This window comes from Neurospora crassa, linkage group VII, assembly GCF_000182925.2.
Source record: "Neurospora crassa OR74A linkage group VII, whole genome shotgun sequence".
Classification (NCBI taxonomy): Eukaryota; Fungi; Ascomycota; class Sordariomycetes; order Sordariales; family Sordariaceae; genus Neurospora; species Neurospora crassa.
This window is the reverse complement of record NC_026507.1, coordinates 1,972,054-1,989,755: the sequence shown is the minus strand read 5'-3', so window position 1 is coordinate 1,989,755 and position 17,702 is coordinate 1,972,054. Positions and strand designations below refer to the sequence as shown.

Sequence of the window (17,702 nt, the reverse complement as noted above, 5' to 3'; positions counted from 1 at the left end):
GACGGCTGGGTTGCTGGACTTGATACAGATGACATCGATGGCAAAGAAGTCATGCTAGAGCTAAATTGGTCCCCAACCGGGACCGTGCCACTTATGCTCATGCTAGTGGAAATCCCTTCTGTTGTGGTTCGTGTGATTGTTATGCAACTGGTGGTTGTTGTGCTGCAAGCTGTGACCATCGTGGTGCAGGGCGTCAGAACGGCCCTTCCGGGGGGTGTGTGGTTGGTCGTATCGTTCAGCTGCTAGCCAACGACCATGTGTGCTTCATCAATCATGGACTTTACTTTTGCAACTTCTGAAGCAGCCATTCTTTGGATCTTGTCCATGGCAGCTAAAACGATAGTGCTGACACTGGATGCCATGTCTTCCACGTCAATGGCTGTGGGTTTCATCTGCATGTTCTTGAGGGCCACATCGGTAACGATGGAAACCGTGGGGACTTCTTCCTCAGTGCTGATATCATCTTCGTTCAAATCATCCTCGTCTGCTGGCCACTCCCACACTGCGCTTGTCATTGAAACAAGACTTTGCCGAACTGCCCCGGTGAAGTCTGCCATTTCCGTCTGACCTGGACTTAATGTTGGCAATGTAAAGTTCATCTCAGGCCCCGGAGCCTTGGGAACGTGGCCAGTAATACTCCAAATACTCAGAGCGAGGTTTCCGCCGCATATAAACTCAGGTTCTCCCTCACAAGGAATGCCGCAGTCCGACTCAGCAATCCGCCAGGAATCAACTACTTTGTCTCCGCAGAAGCACATGTAGCCGGCTTCCGTACCAGCCAAGCGGTACCCAAGGGTTTTGCAATATATAATGCAAATCTCCGTCGTCATGCCACCGACCACCGTAGCCGTAATCGATTCGTTCTGTAGTGCTCGAGCCGTATCATCTTTGTAGCACCCCCCATAATGCCAGCCTGCTGTGGCAGGATGTAAGGTTTCGGCTGCAGCGGCAGTCTCAAACACAGTCAAGGATTGTGTTGAAGTAATGGTGATTTCCACGACAGCGCCTCCAACAGGGGCATTTCCAGAAGTGGCCACTGTGGACAGGTTTACAGTAACGCTCTCGGGAGTAGTAGTTGACAACGGGATACAAAACCACCCGCTAGAGCAGTGATAGCATGGCCATCCGTGCCCACAGGGGGCCGGCAGCGCAGGAGTGAGAGGCGGTGGACAGAACCATCCATTGATACAGTCGTTGCAAAGGTAACCCTGACCAGGACATGGACCTGAACCGGGACCGTAAGACGATAATGAGGTAACTCCAGAATTGTCTCCATATCCGAGAAGGCCTCGGGAGCCAGAGACGCCCCCAGACCCGTTGCTGCTCAGCCTACCTGCATTGTTGGCTTCTTCAGGGTTGGTTCCGGACCCAAAAGTACTACCTGAAGAAGAGCCGCTATCATCGGATAGGCAAGGAAGACCCGTGAAACATGAAGGACACGCAGGCAGAGAGGGACAAGTGAGCATCGAGGTTCTAGTACCACTATTAGCAGAGAAACCAATGGTCGCACATAGCAGCAGCACTTACGGTGTGCCACCGAGACAGGTAGCAATGATGCTAAGCTCCACGGACGTAACCGTGATAGTTTGTGTGCTGGTGGAGATAACGGATATCATCTGCCCTGCTCCCCCTGCCTGAGGTAAGAGACTGTTTGAAGCTCCGCGTCTCAAAGTACAAGTTGGACCTGAATAACTGCTTATCTGGAACACAGAGTCGCTGGTTGGCTGTCCTGAAGCGCTCACAAAGACTGCAGACACAGACGCTGGGGCTTGGACTGTTGAAGCATTTTCCAATGCTGGACCAGTGATAGGAGTTGTCGAGCTTGGTCCGTTGATAAAGGGCGACGTTGTTTGGATTGAGCTGCACGGGACGGACACCGGAATGACAGAGTCGCCTACCAACATCAACCGTGAGCACAGTACACCAACAGTCTCGGAAGAGGCTGAACCCGCGGCCACCGTGACTTGACTGATCAAACTGTCCATTGGGGTATTTGAAACCATGCTGGCCAACACCGATGCTACAACGCCAACAACGTTGCTGGCTAACGCAATATTTGACGGACCCGCAACGCTTGAGAGTGACTTCGCAAATTGAGAAAGGGGTACAGCAGTGGGAAGTGATATGTCAGAGAGCTTCAACAAAAGGCTTGTCGGGATCGATACCTGAATGGTAGTCGAAGAGAGATTTAGGGTAATGGTCGGCAATTCTGACGTCAAGAGCGTAGCTTCTGACACGACCGCCTGGGTGAGAGATGGCACTTCCGAGGCAAGCACTGCTGTTAAGGAAGCAACATCGGCCACAGGAACCGACACTTCTGAGCCAAGAATCGATTGTAGGGACTCTAGGAGTAGTAGAGCCGACGGTATGTTCGTGCTCAACATGGGCATCAGTGGTGTTGTCTCCGAATTAAGGAGCGGAATGCTAGCTGTTCGTAGAGGAACACTTGGTACGATGGCACTCAAGATCGAGGCAATGTCTGGCGTTGGAAGCGGAACTGTCGGTACAGACACAGGAACAGAAGCTAGCTCAGATGAAAGCAGCGCTGTGAGAGTTGCCGGCAGGGGAAGGGAAGCCATCTCCGACACGACAATTGCTGAGAGCGACTGGAGTTCCGAAATCGAAACCGGAAGTTCTGAGCTGACCATCGACTGGAACGACTGCAAGAGCGGTAGGACTGATGGCAGGTCTGTACTCAACAGGGGAATCAAGGGCGTGATCTCAGACATGAGGAGCGGGATGTCAGATGTCGGAACCGCTGCGGTTCGCAAAATGGCACTTGAGTTAGAAACTACCCCGGGTGTTGGGTTCACGTTGGTTGGTACGGGGAATGAAAGCGGAAGTGACAATCCTGGGCTAAGGAACGCCGGTTGGCCCGAAGAGGTCGGGCCCGGTACTGGTATAATGGGTGGCAAGGTACCTTCCGCCGACATAGTGGTGGCCTGCTGTGCTCCGGGCTGAAGAACACTCTCCAAAGCCGGGATGAGGGATACGAGAGAAGCGACATCTGTAGGAAGCGTAGCGTTCGGGCTGACCATTGTCGTACCGATGTTAGAAAGACTGGTCGTCAGTGAACCCAAGATGGTGTTGAGCAACGAGATGAGACCCCCGATGACCGCCGAGTTCGATTCGAGTGGGGTTGCGGCACTACCAGTACTTGTTGTAACCAAAAGAGTAGTTTGGGCTGGAGGATTGAGCACTAAAGACAAAATATCAGGATCGATTATCAGGCCAGGGGCACCCAATTCGTCTGACTTGGGCTCCTGAGGCTCACCATTTTCTACCTGGCGGTGGACATGTCGAAGGGCCGGGGTTGTTCCTGTCTCCTTGCTGTCCGAGACATGGTTGGAAGCGAGGCTGATGGGAAGAAGGAGTAGGGGTAGCAGGTAACGACCAGCGGACGGCATGGTAGCCAGAAAACGACTGTGTCTACCCGAAAGAAAGAAAAAGGAAAAGAGGCCAGTTGTGTAGGTAGTTGATACACTTCCAAGGGCAGAAGGCCAAAGCGGTTCCAAAACTCACAAGTCCAAAACCCGTGGTCCAAAAAAAAAAAGAGGGAAACGAACGGTGCTCGGCCTAGCAGAGTATTGGTGATGGAAGAGAACATGGAGAAGAGTAGAAAAAAAAACATCAATTGGGGATTGAGAAAGATGATGCTCTTTTGTCAAGCCGGAGAAGCGATTGCTCTTTCCCAGTCAACTCCTGCACAACCGCCATCATGGGAAAGGGGCAAGACCAACCGACCCCTCGAGGAACAGTCACGAGTGACTACCTAGATGGTATCTCAAGGTCAAGTCACGAGTCCCTTCCTACCGCGCTGCCTCTCGGACAGGCCATTTCCAGTATAGAAAGCAACTTAAGTGGAAGGCTACCTACCACTCCAAGCTTGGTCTCTTGTACGTGATTTCTGTGTGAACCGTGTCTGCTGAGCTGTTAGCAACCGCGAACCATACAGCATGTTAAGCTCGCAAACCAAATAAACAGCTGTCCGTAGTATGAGCAGCGACGACCCTTGACCGCATGGAACACATTGTCCCACAACGCTACCATCCATAACATTCACGTTGATTCGCTATTCGAATGGGGGCTTTGTCGTTGTTGGTCATTTCATCAATTTTGGGACTCAGGCCGATCGCACTAGGTATTTGGGACAACAGCCTTCATCTATTCCATTCCCGGAGCCCATGCAATCAAATAACCACAGACGCCCGAAAGAATCCTTCCATCCTCGCTAGCTGAAAACAACTTTCAACCAGTCGCTTAGTTGGCGTAACGCTTGCCCTCACGGAGGGTGTCGGCGAACTCCTCAAGAGGAGAGCGGGTCAACTTGGTCTCCTTCCACAAGTTGGGGGTAAGGAAGCCATAGGTGTTGGAAACAGCGGCGAAAGTAGCCTTGAGAGTGTTCTCAAGGGTCTTGGTAGAGCCGGAAGAGGAGGTGTAAGCATCCTCGATACCGGCGAGCTGGAGAAGACGCTTGACGGCGGGGGAGGCAACGAGGGAGGTACCACGGGGAGCGGGGATAAGCTATGAGGATCGCAGTCAGCGCCAGTTCCAGCTTCTCGGGTCAAATTCTGGGTATAACTTACGCGGACGGTGACGGAACCGCACTTGCCAGACTCCTTGACGGGGAGGGAGTGGGGGAGACCGAGGTTGGCGCCCCAGTAACCGCGACGGACGGGGATGACGCTGAGCTTGGCGATGATGATGGCAGCGCGGATAGCAGTAGCGACTTCCTTGGAGGTCTTGATACCGAGACCGACGTGGCCCTCGGAGTCACCGATGATGACGATGGCCTTGAAGCGGGTACGCTGACCGGCACGGGTCTGCTTCTGGACGGGCTTGATCTGCAGAGGGAGAAAACAACAATATCAGCATGCAGTTTCGTGGGGTTTCAAGCACAGTTCCCCCCAATGTCGTCGCGAATCCTGCGATTCTCGCTCCTCCCCCTCCTCAACCTCATCCTCCGGGCATCAAAGAATTCGTTGCTGCGCACCTTCATGACCTCATCCTTGAGCTTGGGGAGGAAGAAGTCGACGATCTGGTACTCCTTGATGGGGAGAGAGTGGAGGTAGATCTCCTCCATGCTCTTGATCTTGCCGGCCTTCACGAGACGGCCAAGCTTGGTGACGGGCTGCCACTCCTTCTCCTCGGACTTGCCGCCGCGACGGCCACGGCCACGTCCACCACGGCCACGGCCGCGGTCACCACCACGATCGCCACGGGAAGCGAAGCCGCCGCCACGGGGGCCAGAAGTTCCACGATCAGCCATTATGTCGGTTTGCCGGTAGGGTATCGGAGACGGAGGGTCTGTTGCTGGTCGTCGTCGTGGACTGGTTGAGGAGTGCAGATACTCGACGTTTTTCTCGGGCGCCTGGTGGGGGTCGCAGCTTTTCGCTGCGATTTCTGGATTTTGCTGGTGCGCTCCGCCTTTGGCACCAACCCTAACGCCCACCTCATTGGCTATCCGCGGGTTTTGTCCCGCCTGGCAGCCGAAAGGTGGGGTAGATTTGGGGTTACAGCTGTCAGGCTTGGCATGGACAATGAGTGTGCACGGACCAGGCTGTCTGCTTCTCAGCCCAACTGCTTGCTGTAGCTACCTACAGGGCTGGCCGTCGCACCGTCAGTCCCGCCGCGAACTTGCAATCGTGAACCTTGAATGCCGGGGCAGTTTCAACCCGTCATGGGCAAATTGAAGCCCCACTGCGATCATTGAAGTCCATCCCTCCCTCTGTAGGCCATCGGGGTTCTCACTCTTGTCATTACCAACGCGTGGAGATTTCAGTATCGGACTCGTGTCAACAAATCTTTCAATTTTGTCGATAGTTGTTGCGGAGTTCCTCACTGTCGCTACAGATTCCCAGTGAACACCCGATATCAACATCCATTTGCAAATGCACATTACCTTGTCGCATCATCAGATGGTTCAGTGGAGGTGTTCGTCTCTTAGTTGCGACATGTGCCTCCAGTCTGTCGGTCTCCATAGACTCATAGAGGCATCCAACTCACACAGAACGACCTGGTATTGCACGTTCCTCTTCCAGGGATCACACGCTGATATGATCAAGAAGAGAGCCGTTTTCTGAATAAGTGCCCAAAGGGCAAATCGATTTTCCTATTGTACCTAGCTGGAAGAAGGGGGCATCATCAGATTCCATCAAAACGCCTTTGCACCGGAAACCTAGCCTATAGTAGAGGATGAACTGAGTACCCAAGTCCAACACATGCTCCTGCGTTCCCGATATGCCCATGGCCATGACCATTTCCCTCGTAGGTAGAATCAGTAAACGCCTAGAGACGCCATGAGATGCTTGCTTGCTTATTTGCGAATGAGCAACATTCCAAAAGATAAGCCCTTCAAGCAGAGGGGTTGGCGTTCATCTGGATTCGATGATATGTCAGCACAACTGCGACCTGGAAGCAAAGCGTGAGTGAGCCCTCCTACCTTGCGCTTGCCGCCAGGACCGGTGACAACGTTCACGAAACGGCGAGTGTAGATTTCGCGCTTGTGAGCACGGCCCTTGGGAGTCTTGGGCTTTTCCTGGGGCTCAACCTTGGGAGTCTGAGACTTGACCTTGCCTGAAGATGGGTGTGAGTTTTGGTGATGAAGGTGTGGCGAAATGGCATCAAAAACTGCAACTTACCGGCACGAGCAAGGGAACCGTGAACTTTGCCCATTTTTAATGGTAGTGATGGAGTGGTGGTGAGTGGCTTTTTGTGACTGTTTTTGGGTGAGTATTGGACGGCGAATGGGCCGAAAGGGGGACAATACAAGGGTTTAGAATGATGTGAGGAAGGGACTCGGGATGTTTTATACCTGTATCTGGCAGGTAAGATATTCGGCCGTGTCAAACATTCACCGATGACTCCCGTCTGTTTTATCGTCCCGAAAAGGGCAGTCGGGAGCCAACCGCTACGTAGACTAGTGTTGTGTAGCGGTACTGGTAGTCTTCCACTGCAGTGGGCTCCGGGGGGATTGCCAAGAGAATTGCCCCCTGGCGACACGAGAAAGAAACGCCTGCAACCACCAATGTTAAACAGTGGGGCCTCAGCATGCAGGGAAAGCACCGTCTCGATTACACTACCAACGGCGAAAGAGGTGAAATCAGAATCCCATGCGAAAGACTGGCAAAAAGCCGATATGTATTATTCAACAAAAAAACGACTAATGCATAGGTATAAATGCCCGTAATCATAGTTCAACTTCCTCGTACACCCCTCGCAAAGGATTTGCTGCCAGCAAAAGGCAACCACCTCAACCGGCCCGGAGGAGCCTCGAGGCTCGAGACTGGACGGAATTAGTACTGTACACTAGAAGTTTTGGAACGACCCAAACAGGCAAGTTCAATTACAGTCTAAACTCTAGAGTGTTCACGTGCGAGCGCGCTCCTTCCGCGACAGACAAGTCCCCGGCATCCATCCAACACGACGCTTACGCCGCGCAACGTTAATACCCCACGTACCTAGTTAGTTAAACGAAGAGTGACCGCGTAACACCAATACTTGCGCGCGATCGGCCATCGCGTCATCTCAACCCATCAATCTCCACCTCAAAGTCCGCACTGTCAATTCCTACCTCCAGTTTATTCCAGTTGGGATTGTTGAGAATATGTGGCTTCTCGAAAGTGACGTCTTCGAAGGTGGGTTTTGTCCTGTGTGCTACTGTGCTACATGAATTGGCGGTCGCGTCGACGCGCTGCCGTGATGCCATCCATATCAGATCAAGAAACTTCGTGGGAAGAGATCGCTGACCCCGAACGAGGAAGCCAGACGGAAGAAAATGGCTGCGACCGGGCAGGCAGTACCTTTTTGGTAGGACTGCGGAAAACAGTATGGCTTCCTCAGCATGAGCATGAAAACAGCCACTGACTGGCCTTTTAGCCGATTTTGTCATTTCTGACAAGACAATCTCACGGAATCATATTTGCATTCATGTCGCTGATGTTGTGGACGGCGATGGTGTAGGTTTCCTCGGGCAGGGAATGTTCTGAATTGCCTCGGCTGATAAAGCTTCTTCAGGGCAACATACTCGCACGCTCCAAAATCACCATTGAGGATAAAAATTCGAAAAAGGGCACCCTCTTGAACGGGACTCAAATACGTGGACAGAAAGTCGTCCTCACCGAACCAACCAACGAGCTTATATTGGGTGCCTGTCCACATCAACTTCGGTATGTATAACCCTATACAAACGAACCATGGTGTTACCTGACCTGAACTCACCGGTTTGCTTCAGCATCGTATGGCGTCCTGTTGTTCTCAGCTTCTCTTTTACCAAGAAGGAAATCGAGGCTGGTTCATGGCAGACGCTACGTGACAACCTCGAGCAGCTTGACATCAAGTACATAGGTACTTACGAACAGCTCACCACCCACGTGGTTAGCAAGAAACGCAACACATCCAAGACACTGCAAGCACTGGTCAATGGCAAACCTATCGTATCCGACGGTTTTATCACTGCCATTGTCGAGGCTGCCACAGTGCCTGATGACGCTGGAACGGGAACGCCCAGTGCATTGGAGAGCACCTTCGATAAGGCCTGGCCCAATGCCGCTGATTACCTGCCACCTCGCGGTGATGAGCCTACCGAACGACCGCCAGCCGATTATGCACCCGACGAGCGGCGACACGATGTTTTCGCTGGATACACCTTCGTGTTCTACAATCAGAAGCAACACGAGAACCTTGCGCCTGTTGTTCAGTGGGGCAAAGGCAAGGCTTTCTTCAAAGAAGTAGTGGAAGGCGTCACCGAGGTAGATGACTTTGTGCGCTACGTCAAAGAGGTTGCCGGTGAAAAAGGGACTGGGTCATTTGAGGATGGCAGTGACGGGAAAAGAGTCGTTGTGGTGCGACATGCCCCTGGAAAGGGCGATGACGTTGAGTGGTGGACCAACTTCTACACGAGCTTTGCCAGACATCTCGACCATCGGCCTCCCGACCAAAAGGAGTTTCTGGAGGCCATCCTCGCCTGCGATGCATCTCTACTCCGACGACGCCTCGAAGAAGACACCCAACCTACATCAACCGCAAATCCCACCCAGATCGCCCAAACTCAATCGGGGGATCGCATGCAAGTCGATCCACGCGACAGAGAAAATGACGAACCCGCCCCGGCTCGACGACGAGCTCGCGCAGGTGGTAGGTCTCGCTTCAAGGGTTTCGATTTCGATTCCGATAACGACGAAGACGATTCCATGGCAGACGTTCCTGCTGCTCCAGCTACAAAGGCAACACAATTAGCCGCGGATATGCCAGCATCGCAAGACAGCCAAAGTCTCTTCGTCTCACAGCAACAAGAGCAATTCGATGATGATTTCTCAGAACAAGAATCACGTCCCCCCGCCGCCACCACAGGCGCTACCCGGAGCAAAAAGCCGACGCGTAAACGCGCGCTGTCACCACTGCCCGAGCATGATGTGTCAGAATTACTAGATGCCATTGCCCCCACCGCCACCGCCGCCAAGAAGAGGCGCATTGAGGCCGGGCAACCCGCCATCCCCCAGCCGACTCCCGAACCAGAGGAGCCACCAGCTGTAGACGATGACAAAGACGATGCAAACAGCATATCCGACTCACGGGGTAAGGGGAAGAAGGGAGCCAAAGGCAAAGGTAAAAAAGCCGAGAAGGGAGACGGTGACGACATTATCGAACTCGCCCGCCAGAAGCGCGAAGAGGCCGAAGCTCTCGCGGCCGCCGAGCGTCAAGCGCTGCTGGACTCGACCGCTGACGACGAAATTGACTATGCCGCCATCCGCCGCCTTCACATCATCGAAGAGTTCGAGGTGCGAATGCCGAACCGCGATCTCGACAATGCAGAGGAGGGAGACGAAAGCTTCGCCGACGCCAGCGGCGGCAGAAGAGGAGGGCGCACGCGCGAGCAAGACATTGCCGATGGCAGGTGGGATCCGCGCTGGAACGGCCGGAAAAACTTTAAAAAGTTCCGTAAGCAGAAGCGGGGAGTCGACAGTTCTGGTGCCGGTGACGCTGTTGACGAGCAACAGCAGCAACGACGTCTTGTCATCACGCTAGAAGAAGTCAAGCCCAAAGAATACGGCATTGGAGACGATTACTGGCTTGAAGATGCCGGTAGTAATAGTAGACGCAACACTCAGGGACTGGGGGGACAATCGCAGAGTCAAGTCCGGGCTGGCACATTGGCAGCAACTGGTACTTCACAAAATCCGGCCTATAAGAGGTCCAGTGGTCTTCCCACGAGAAGGATGCTCATGGCGGTGGATAGTAGTGACGAGGAAGGCTCGGATGACAACGGTGGCGGAGAAGGAAGCACCGTAATCCCAGAAACCGGATCACCACCGCCACCCTACTCAGCGACAGCGGCATCGGAAACTCCAAGGTCGCGAGCAGCCAAATCAGCTGAGAAGGCAAAAGCTGCGAGAAGGACGCGGCAGACAACCGCCACGACAACAGTGGGCACCACGACACAAGCAGAAGCTGCATCATCCGGGTCGGGCGCGGGTAGCAAGCATGGTGCTCCAGCGAGTGGGGGTGAAAGGAGTAGCGGACAGCCGGCGGCGAAGAGGGCAAGGACAACGGGAACTGGAAGCAGGAGGCGGTTTGGGGTCGAGGATAGTGCAGAGGGTAGTGATGAGAGTGATGATGGGTTGAAGTTTAGGTTTGGCAGGAGGAGGTAAGGCGTTGCAGTAGTATCGATATAACTGGGTGTAGCTCCAAGGATATAGAAGAGACTGGTATTATTGTCAAATGACAACGATAGGAACCTGCGCAAGATCTGGTATCATATAACCACCACAACCACCTTTAAGCAGCGTCTTGTATTGCAGAGCCACTGGTGGTCAGATGGGTTAGGGTTAGTACACGTAAAAGACGACATCTACATATGTACCTCAACTTCGCCAGTCAATTGCATCGGGATTTGCATCCAAGAATGGCATTTGGATACATGGATATATGGTAAGGGGTATCAATCAGTTACTTCCTCTTTGTACGTACATACGTACTCTGCTGTAGTGTCGCGTGTCTGCTTTTGTTTTCTGCCTCCGCTTATATTGATGGATTTCTTCTCCCCCCAATAATGCTCCCTTTTGCTCATATAGCCGCTCCTTTTTTAAACACACAATGGCATGTAAACGTTTTCAAGGGAAGTTTTCTATAGTTTGTTTTCTTTTTTCCCTCCCAATTGACCAAGTAATAAACCACCGAATCCCTGACTCCAGATCCTATTCTTCACCCGGATGTTACCTTGGGAAATGCCGATGAAAGTAATGAAGAAGCGGGAAAGCAGAAGCTACTTAAATCAGCCAGAGTGAGCAGGGTGGTTGGTTTGTTGCCGGTGTTTGGTTACTGGACTCTTGATGAAAGAGATAGAGGGAATGAGAGAGAGGAAAGAGAGAAATGTTCTGGGTATATCGTGAGCTAGCTTAGTAACATAACGAAACTCGCCGATGTAGATGATGATAGAGTGAAAAGTGGAAAAAAAAAAAAAAATGCTGTGTAAAGCCAGGAAAAAAAGAGTGGCATTTGTGCCCTGAAATGCCCCAAAAAAAATTCGATGCTATGATAAGACATTCGGTCCCAAAACCGGTCCCGCGAGTAACATAATGAAAGAGAGTAAAGCCAGGACGTATCCGGTATAATATTGATCGCAAATGCGTGTTAACAACAACCTCCCAACGCCAATGCCCAAAGCAATGCAAATCAGGGACAAGTAATAAGTGGAGAGGGCGACGCGCACGGCAGGTCTATTGCTGCGGTTCTTCTTGGTCATCTTGAGCCGCGCATGTCTTCTTCCCTCTTTGCCTCCCGAGGCATAGTCGGACATCTTCTTGACCGTCTGACCATTGGGAGGTTCGCACCATCACCCGCCATCCGTGGGTTGTAACTCAATGCCGCTGTCCCTATCCTGCGTCTGTTTTCCCCAGGACTGCTGTTGTCTGTTCTGTTCGTTGATAAACTTGGCCGCCAGTCGCGGCATAAGAACGCCGGGTTCCGGCGTGAAAATGCTCTCATCGTCCTCGAGGTCGGTATCGCTGATGGTATCGTCGATGGTATCCGTATCGCCCTCGCCGGCGGCTTCTTCCCTTTCCCGAGCCTCCCGAGCCTCCACCTCTTCAGGGGCAAGGACCCGCCCACCAATCTCAACGTCGCTTGCCTTCACCTGGTACGCCAGCGCACGCTTCCCTTCCTTGATCAGCTCTTCTGTCCAGCCCAAACACCGTTTCAGGCTCTGGTTGATCTTCTGGCTGTCTGATAGCAATTGCTGATGCTTGGATAAATCCAGCCGCAACCTCTCTTCGTCCTTTTCTCGTCGTTCAGCATCGCGAATCGCTTTCGTGGCTGGCGTCATGTCAGCGGAATCCTCCGATCCTGAGAGGTCGTCGTCATCTTCATCTTCCAACTCCTCCGTCAGTGTGTCCCGTTCCCCGTCTTCCGCTCCTAGCTCGCTGCCCTCTTCGCTGAGTGCGTCCAGATCAGCCCCGGCCAAAAGCCCGGCATCAGCTGGAGAGGCGACTAGAGCGGGCCCGACATTTAACCGCCCCGAGCGGGATAGGCGCTTGTAAGCCCGAAGCTCAGCCGTCTGTTTCCGCAGTTGCCGTTCCAGAGTGCGGTTAATCGCCTCAAGACTTGCGTTCGTAATCTGCAAATCCTGGACCTTCCGCTCCCTCCGGGCATTCGCAACAAGGTCTGATATCTCCTTGTCCTGCGGAGATGACTTTGATGGACTGCTTACTGAGCCTCTCCGCGGTTCCCCATCTCCACTGCTGTCCTCCCCTTCTTCTGCTTCATCTTGCTCATCTTCCTCGGCGACAAAGTCCTCGGCAGCCTGGAGAAGTGAGGCGAATCCACCAGAGGCCATATTTTCAGACAAGGAACTGAACGGAGCAGGTACGGATAGAACCGAAGGTGATGGTGCTTCCGAAGGAGGCCGAGAACTATATGGCGTCACGACCCTGGCCACTGCTGGTGGTTCGGCCATGACCAGGCTGCTGGGGCGACTGGGCACCGGTCCACTTGCAGGTCGAGAGGGAAGCTCGTTGAGAGATTTGCGTTTCGTTGATTGCCCATTGATTGTCGCCGTCCCGGGCTGGTCAGCCAGAGACTTGCGTTTCGCGGACTCTCGGTTTGAAGAAGCAGCGCTAGCCGAGACAGGGGATCGCGGCGAGTTCATAGCCGATATACTCCCACTCCTTCCGGATGTCTGAGGCGTCAGCTTAACGGGTGATGTGGGTTTGTTGGGATAGTGTGTCTGAGAGAGCACACTTGGCGGCCTGTTTGACGGTGCCCTGGACGCTGTTGATACCACTGACGATGGCCTGGACCGGGTTCTCACCGGAGGCTCCGGATCGGCTGCCCCGTTGGCGTAAATAAACTTGCTCAAAAGTTTGTCCTGTTGTTGCTGGAACGGCGCTCCTAGGGAGGGCAAGGGGGAGGCCGGACCCGGGCTCTCCTTTGGTGGTATTGTGCCTCCATTTGCATAGAAGAAAGAGGAGGATTTGGCCTGTTGGAGAATAGGGGGCCTCCCTTGGGCGGGTGATCTCGGTGCAGCCTCGGAGGCATAGAAGAATTTGGAATCCGGATCTTGTCTGGAGACTCCAACATCGGAAGCTGGACTAAAGGTAACGATGGGTCGTCGAGGGTCGTCGGTCGTTTGTGAGGTTATGGACAAGCTCGATCGCGCATCCCACTGGTCGTTCCGGTCGAGACTTGGAGTAGCGAGAGGGGTCGTAGTGGTGCTGTTGACACGACTTGGTCTCGACGCAGCTCTCGGGGTAACGTTGCCCGCTAAATAGGGCGGCACTGGCGACGCGACATGTTCTCTGTCCCTCGAACTAGTGCTGCTGATTACCGACTCGGGCCTTCGCCTTGTCGTGGAGGCTGAGGAGACGGTGGAGGCGGACGAAACTCGGGCTGTGGTGACCTTTGGAGTAAGGGGTGCCTTGGTAGAGGCTCTTGCGACGGAGGCCGTTTGCGGCTGTCGGGTGGTTGTGGTTGAGGCCCGATCGTAGGGCATTCTGGCGACGGTCGGCGACTGCGTGTTTGACGGTTTGTCCATTCCTGGGTTTAGATTCGAGTGCGCTGCCGCACCATGTTGACTTGCGCGGGCCTTGAGAACGGGGAAGTTCCGGGACGAGGTGGAGGTCGGGGTCGCTGCGCCGGCAGGAGATGCAGCCGAGGAGGGAGTTGAAGTTGCGGTTGCAGTTGCGCGCTTGGTAGCAGTGGAGGAGCTCTTTCCCGTGGTGGTGGTGGTGGTGGTGGTGCTGGTGCTACTGCTGCTGCTGGCTTTGCTGCTTGGTCTAGAAGAGGTCGAGATGTGTGCTGTCCGCGCTCCAGAAGGGGTGATGGTGGTGGTCACAATTGCCGCAGGTGGTTGTTTCCTTGTTTTTCTGGCGCCTCCTCGTATGGGATCTTGGTCGGAATCGAGAGTTTGTGGCGACGGCGACGGCACTGGTCGGGGCCTGGAGGCGGGCGAGGGTGAAGGCGACCTGCGATTGTTGTTGTTGTTGTTGTTGTTGTTTATCGTGGGCTTGCCGGGAACTGGAACAGCGAGGGAGACGGGTCTCGGCGGGAGTGGTGAGGTCGAGCGCGAGGTCCCCATGCCCCCATTGGGACCCCGAGGGGGGAAATGCGCAATGGATTGGGGTCTTGGGGGCATTGCAGGAGGTGCTGCTGCCCTGGGCTGCGTGGTGCAGGGTGCGGTCGGGTGCGGTGCGGTAGGCGACAGGTAACAGGGAGCGCTGAACGCTGTGAACACTAAAACAGACGGGAAGGTCCTCCGGCTACTGGTTGAACCCCCCAACTTGGACTGGGCGACATTGCCAAACACAAGACAAGACAAGACAAAACACAGGTGGTGTATCGTGACACAGATTCGTTGAATGGGTTGTAACAATCACGGCACAGGACGGATGGAAGGAAGATTGAGACGGATCGATGGAAAAGAAACACTTTTGGGCAACGTTCCAGGGTAATTCGTCCTCAGGGTGAAAAGGGATGACAGATGGAAGGAGGAGCAGGAGGAGCCCGTTTCTTATTCCATCCTATTTCAGACTTGCAGCAGCCAAGAGTCAACCTAGTAAGGGTAGAGTATTATTGCAGGAGCACATGGAACATAAGGTAAACCTAGGTAGGTATGTAGGTAGACTCTGGCTGAACAGCCGCCCTTGTTGACCATCCATCCATTCATTAGGTGATCACTCTTTGGCCATGCGATCGGATCGAGTCGTCACTCAGTCACTCAGTCACTCTTTCATCCCGCCCATGGTCACATCACCTCATCCAAGGAACACCCAAAGTGCATTGAAGCTTCAATGACAGCCGTCTCCGAGTCTTCCTTTCTCCAACGTCCACTTTGTTGCTGCCGGGTTTGGCAATACCTACCTACCCTGCATCCCGCGCTGTCCGTTCCATAAATACACAGACAGACAGATCAATGCTTGGAAGCCGAAATGCGGCAACAACTCTTTCATTTCGTCTACTGCCGCATAGCGTAAGGGGAAGCGTCCTGTAGGGACTTGTTCGGGATCGTTAAAGATCGGAAATTGGCAAAGTTACATTGGGTTTACGGCATTGGTCGCATTTGCATAACAGCGACCCCGCCGCGCCTCGGGGTTTTGGGTCGGCCCCACACGTCACCCGACGACTTGGGGCACCGGGCCGGGCACCCTTGTCCCGCCGCCGTCGCTGTATCCGTTCGATGTAACAGGGCGCTTTCAGCGAGCGACATCCAACTGAACGTGATGGGATGGTGGGGGTCTTGCCCGGTTCAGTTCTTTGGATGCATTTCGATTTCGATTCACCATCATTCTTCCTCCCAACTCGGACAAAATCCTTCGCCGGGCAGCTGGGGGCACTCAACTGAACCTTGCTTGCTTTTGGCTCTGCGCCACTGAATCACAAGATCCAACCGGACCTCTTCAAGGCTCTCTATTATCTCGTCGGCTGACATCCCATCTGCGCTTCGTCACCTCACTACACTACACTAAAGCAGACGCTACTGTCGATCACGTAGGGCCTATCCAGCCTGCCCCGCGATAGGTATCGCGCCAGTCGCGCTTATCCCCACGACACGGCAGACACAGGAACCTGGCACACACTCCCCAAAATCAGTCGATACAACCATCAATGCCGCGATAACGTACGACGACCACCATTCCCCGCATCTACCTACCAACAATACCTACCTAACCCCCCGCTACAGCCGGGCAACCCTCCGCCACCATGGCCCTGCTAGGCATTTCCTTGATTGTCGCCTCTGTCGTCCTCCTCGTCTTGCGCCGACCAGAATGGCTCCAACAGTTCTGGACGAGTCTCTACCGTCAAGCCTCACAGAACCAGCTTCCCCGTCCACCGCAACGTCCTGTACCACGCATAGAGGAACCCAAGCCAGAGGATGTTGACCAAGTGCACGAGAAAGAGAAGGAAAGGATAGCGGTTCCCAAGGATGTAGCATCTCCTCCACTGCCACCACCCGTGGTGATCCTGGAAAACGGCATCAACGATAGTCCTGGTTCTCCTCGAGAGGGGCAGACAACCCCTAAAGCCTCGGCGGTCATCCCCAGCGATTCGGTCCCGGCATTCACCCTCTCTGTTCCCGAACTAGCCCAACAACAACACCAACCACAGGTGGAGGAGAAGCCTACACCGGCCGTGACATCATCAACCTCCAGCACCAGCATGATGATGCCCCCTCCTCCCCTTCCCGCTGCTGCGCGGGGCAGCCTCCCCGCCAACCTTCTCCGCCAACCCGGCACCTCCACCCTCCCCCTCCCTCCATCATCCGGTGGCCGACCGGGCGGTGGTCCCCTCCCGAACCGTGGGCCTCCCTCCTCGTCCTCCGGAGGAGGCGGAAGCAGTCTCTTCCCGCCGCCCACCCACAGCACCAAGCCCGCCAAGCCCTCGCGCGCCGTCGTCCTCACCCCCGGCCACTCCCCGCTAGACTGGGCCCGGCTCTCAGGCCACCCGACCGCGGACCTGCGCGGCTTGCCCAAGGATACCCCTTATCTGCGCGTGACGCCGAGCTTGCTCAGGAAGATGACGGGCCGCAAGGGCAAGGACGCATGGATGGTGCTTGGGGGGAGGGTGTACAACATCACGCCTTATATCCCTTTTCACCCTGGCGGTGAGCCGGAGCTGCTCAAGGGCGCGGGGAGGGACGGAACCAAGTTGTTTGGGGAGATCCATCCGTGGGTGAACTATGAGGGCATGCTGGCTGCTTGTTTGGTGGGGATTTACGTTAGTGAGGAGGATGGGGAGGCTGCGGCCGCTGCGGCGAAGAATGGAGGAGTTAATGGGGCTGGAGGAGGAGGAAGTATGGAGGAGATGGATTAGAGGTGTCAAGATGTAATTGAGGTTGTGTGTCAGGGGGGGTGGGAGGGGACAGAGACGGCAGCAGAGAAGCTGTGTAGATTTTGGGGGCTTAGTGCCTTTAAAGCTCTTTTTGGCCCAAGAGCTAGTAACTTCCCAAGGTCCACGGCTGAGCGGTGCAGACTGAGAAAGAGAAGGCGGGTGGGAGACATGTGCGAAAATATAGCTAGATAGCGCTCGCTGTCTGTTACGGATAGTATAGACCCGCAGACGCGGCCACTTTATAGAAATGATACCCCTTGAGGCAGATAGATAGCCTCATCATGGATGTTTCACCTCACGGATCCAGACTTTCTATCTCCTGAAACCAACACCACCCTCAATCATTTTCAATATTAGTTTGACTCCTTCGCAATTACAAG

The 17,702-nt window shown here is 54.3% G+C and overlaps 7 protein-coding genes across 8 annotated transcripts; 3 read left to right on the top strand and 4 right to left on the bottom strand.

Annotated features, from left to right (window-relative positions):
* Nucleotides 1-242: 242 nt before the first annotated feature.
* Nucleotides 243-1,616, bottom strand: NCU06045 (hypothetical protein; the record flags this gene model as incomplete). Its single annotated transcript, XM_954715.2, has 2 exons — nucleotides 243-1,101; nucleotides 1,528-1,616. The coding sequence occupies 2 exons, from the start codon at nucleotides 1,614-1,616 to the stop codon at nucleotides 243-245; spliced, it is 948 nt and encodes a 315-aa protein (XP_959808.2).
* Nucleotides 1,617-2,382: 766 nt separating this feature from the next.
* On the top strand, nucleotides 2,383-2,961 carry NCU06046 (hypothetical protein; the record flags this gene model as incomplete). Its single annotated transcript, XM_954716.3, has 1 exon — nucleotides 2,383-2,961. The coding sequence occupies one exon, from the start codon at nucleotides 2,383-2,385 to the stop codon at nucleotides 2,959-2,961; it is 579 nt and encodes a 192-aa protein (XP_959809.3).
* A 569-nt stretch (nucleotides 2,962-3,530) lies between these two features.
* Nucleotides 3,531-5,432, bottom strand: NCU06047 (40S ribosomal protein S2). The gene is made up of 3 exons (XM_954717.3): nucleotides 4,994-5,432; nucleotides 4,587-4,844; nucleotides 3,531-4,524 (listed from the first exon to the last, which is right to left on the bottom strand). Exons 1-3 carry the CDS (start codon nucleotides 5,267-5,269, stop codon nucleotides 4,261-4,263), a joined length of 798 nt encoding a protein of 265 aa, XP_959810.1. The 5' UTR covers nucleotides 5,270-5,432; the 3' UTR covers nucleotides 3,531-4,260.
* Nucleotides 5,433-6,073: 641 nt separating this feature from the next.
* Nucleotides 6,074-6,969, bottom strand: NCU06048. 2 transcript variants are annotated; one of them, XM_011396921.1, is made up of 4 exons: nucleotides 6,815-6,873; nucleotides 6,642-6,718; nucleotides 6,443-6,576; nucleotides 6,075-6,378 (listed from the first exon to the last, which is right to left on the bottom strand). In XM_011396921.1, exons 2-4 carry the CDS (start codon nucleotides 6,673-6,675, stop codon nucleotides 6,355-6,357), a joined length of 192 nt encoding a protein of 63 aa, XP_011395223.1. In that variant the 5' UTR covers nucleotides 6,676-6,718; nucleotides 6,815-6,873; the 3' UTR covers nucleotides 6,075-6,354. The 2 variants fall into 2 exon arrangements, with proteins under 2 accessions (XP_011395222.1, XP_011395223.1); XM_011396920.1 differs by having other exon boundaries at nucleotides 6,074-6,378; nucleotides 6,642-6,969.
* A 486-nt stretch (nucleotides 6,970-7,455) lies between these two features.
* Nucleotides 7,456-10,748, top strand: NCU06049 (DNA damage response protein RcaA). The gene is made up of 5 exons (XM_954719.2): nucleotides 7,456-7,637; nucleotides 7,768-7,827; nucleotides 7,879-7,958; nucleotides 8,017-8,168; nucleotides 8,234-10,748. The coding sequence occupies exons 1-5, from the start codon at nucleotides 7,607-7,609 to the stop codon at nucleotides 10,647-10,649; spliced, it is 2,739 nt and encodes a 912-aa protein (XP_959812.2). The 5' UTR covers nucleotides 7,456-7,606; the 3' UTR covers nucleotides 10,650-10,748.
* A 232-nt stretch (nucleotides 10,749-10,980) lies between these two features.
* NCU06050 (hypothetical protein) lies at nucleotides 10,981-14,963 on the bottom strand. Its single transcript, XM_954720.2, has one exon. It carries the CDS (start codon nucleotides 14,627-14,629, stop codon nucleotides 11,834-11,836), a length of 2,796 nt encoding a protein of 931 aa, XP_959813.1. The 5' UTR covers nucleotides 14,630-14,963; the 3' UTR covers nucleotides 10,981-11,833.
* Nucleotides 14,964-15,755: 792 nt separating this feature from the next.
* Nucleotides 15,756-17,652, top strand: NCU06051 (hypothetical protein). Its single transcript, XM_954721.3, has one exon. It carries the CDS (start codon nucleotides 16,195-16,197, stop codon nucleotides 17,302-17,304), a length of 1,110 nt encoding a protein of 369 aa, XP_959814.1. The 5' UTR covers nucleotides 15,756-16,194; the 3' UTR covers nucleotides 17,305-17,652.
* Nucleotides 17,653-17,702: the final 50 nt, after the last annotated feature.

What these genes read in the sequence shown, in the direction of transcription:
- NCU06048 (XM_011396920.1), bottom strand. Translation starts at nt 6,675, where the DNA reads ATGGGCAAAGTTCACGGTTCCCTTGCTCGTGCCG. An exon ending in CGGTTCCCTTGCTCGTGCCG is followed by an intron (nt 6,577 to 6,641) that starts GTAAGTTGCAGT and finishes ACCCATCTTCAG; the next exon opens with GCAAGGTCAAGTCTCAGACT. An exon ending in GTCCTGGCGGCAAGCGCAAG is followed by an intron (nt 6,379 to 6,442) that starts GTAGGAGGGCTC and finishes CATCGAATCCAG; the next exon opens with ATGAACGCCAACCCCTCTGC.
- NCU06049 (XM_954719.2), top strand. Translation starts at nt 7,607, where the DNA reads ATGTGGCTTCTCGAAAGTGACGTCTTCGAAG. An exon ending in CGAAAGTGACGTCTTCGAAG is followed by an intron (nt 7,638 to 7,767) that starts GTGGGTTTTGTC and finishes CGAGGAAGCCAG; the next exon opens with ACGGAAGAAAATGGCTGCGA. An exon ending in GCCTGTCCACATCAACTTCG is followed by an intron (nt 8,169 to 8,233) that starts GTATGTATAACC and finishes GGTTTGCTTCAG; the next exon opens with CATCGTATGGCGTCCTGTTG.
- NCU06047 (XM_954717.3), bottom strand. Translation starts at nt 5,269, where the DNA reads ATGGCTGATCGTGGAACTTCTGGCCCCCGTGGCGGCGGCTTCGCTTCC. An exon ending in TCAAGGATGAGGTCATGAAG is followed by an intron (nt 4,845 to 4,993) that starts GTGCGCAGCAAC and finishes CTCCCTCTGCAG; the next exon opens with ATCAAGCCCGTCCAGAAGCA. An exon ending in GCGGTTCCGTCACCGTCCGC is followed by an intron (nt 4,525 to 4,586) that starts GTAAGTTATACC and finishes CGATCCTCATAG; the next exon opens with CTTATCCCCGCTCCCCGTGG.
- NCU06051 (XM_954721.3), top strand. Translation starts at nt 16,195, where the DNA reads ATGGCCCTGCTAGGCATTTCCTTGATTGTCGCCTCTGTCGTCCTCCTC.
- NCU06050 (XM_954720.2), bottom strand. Translation starts at nt 14,629, where the DNA reads ATGCCCCCAAGACCCCAATCCATTGCGCATTTCCCCCCTCGGGGTCCC.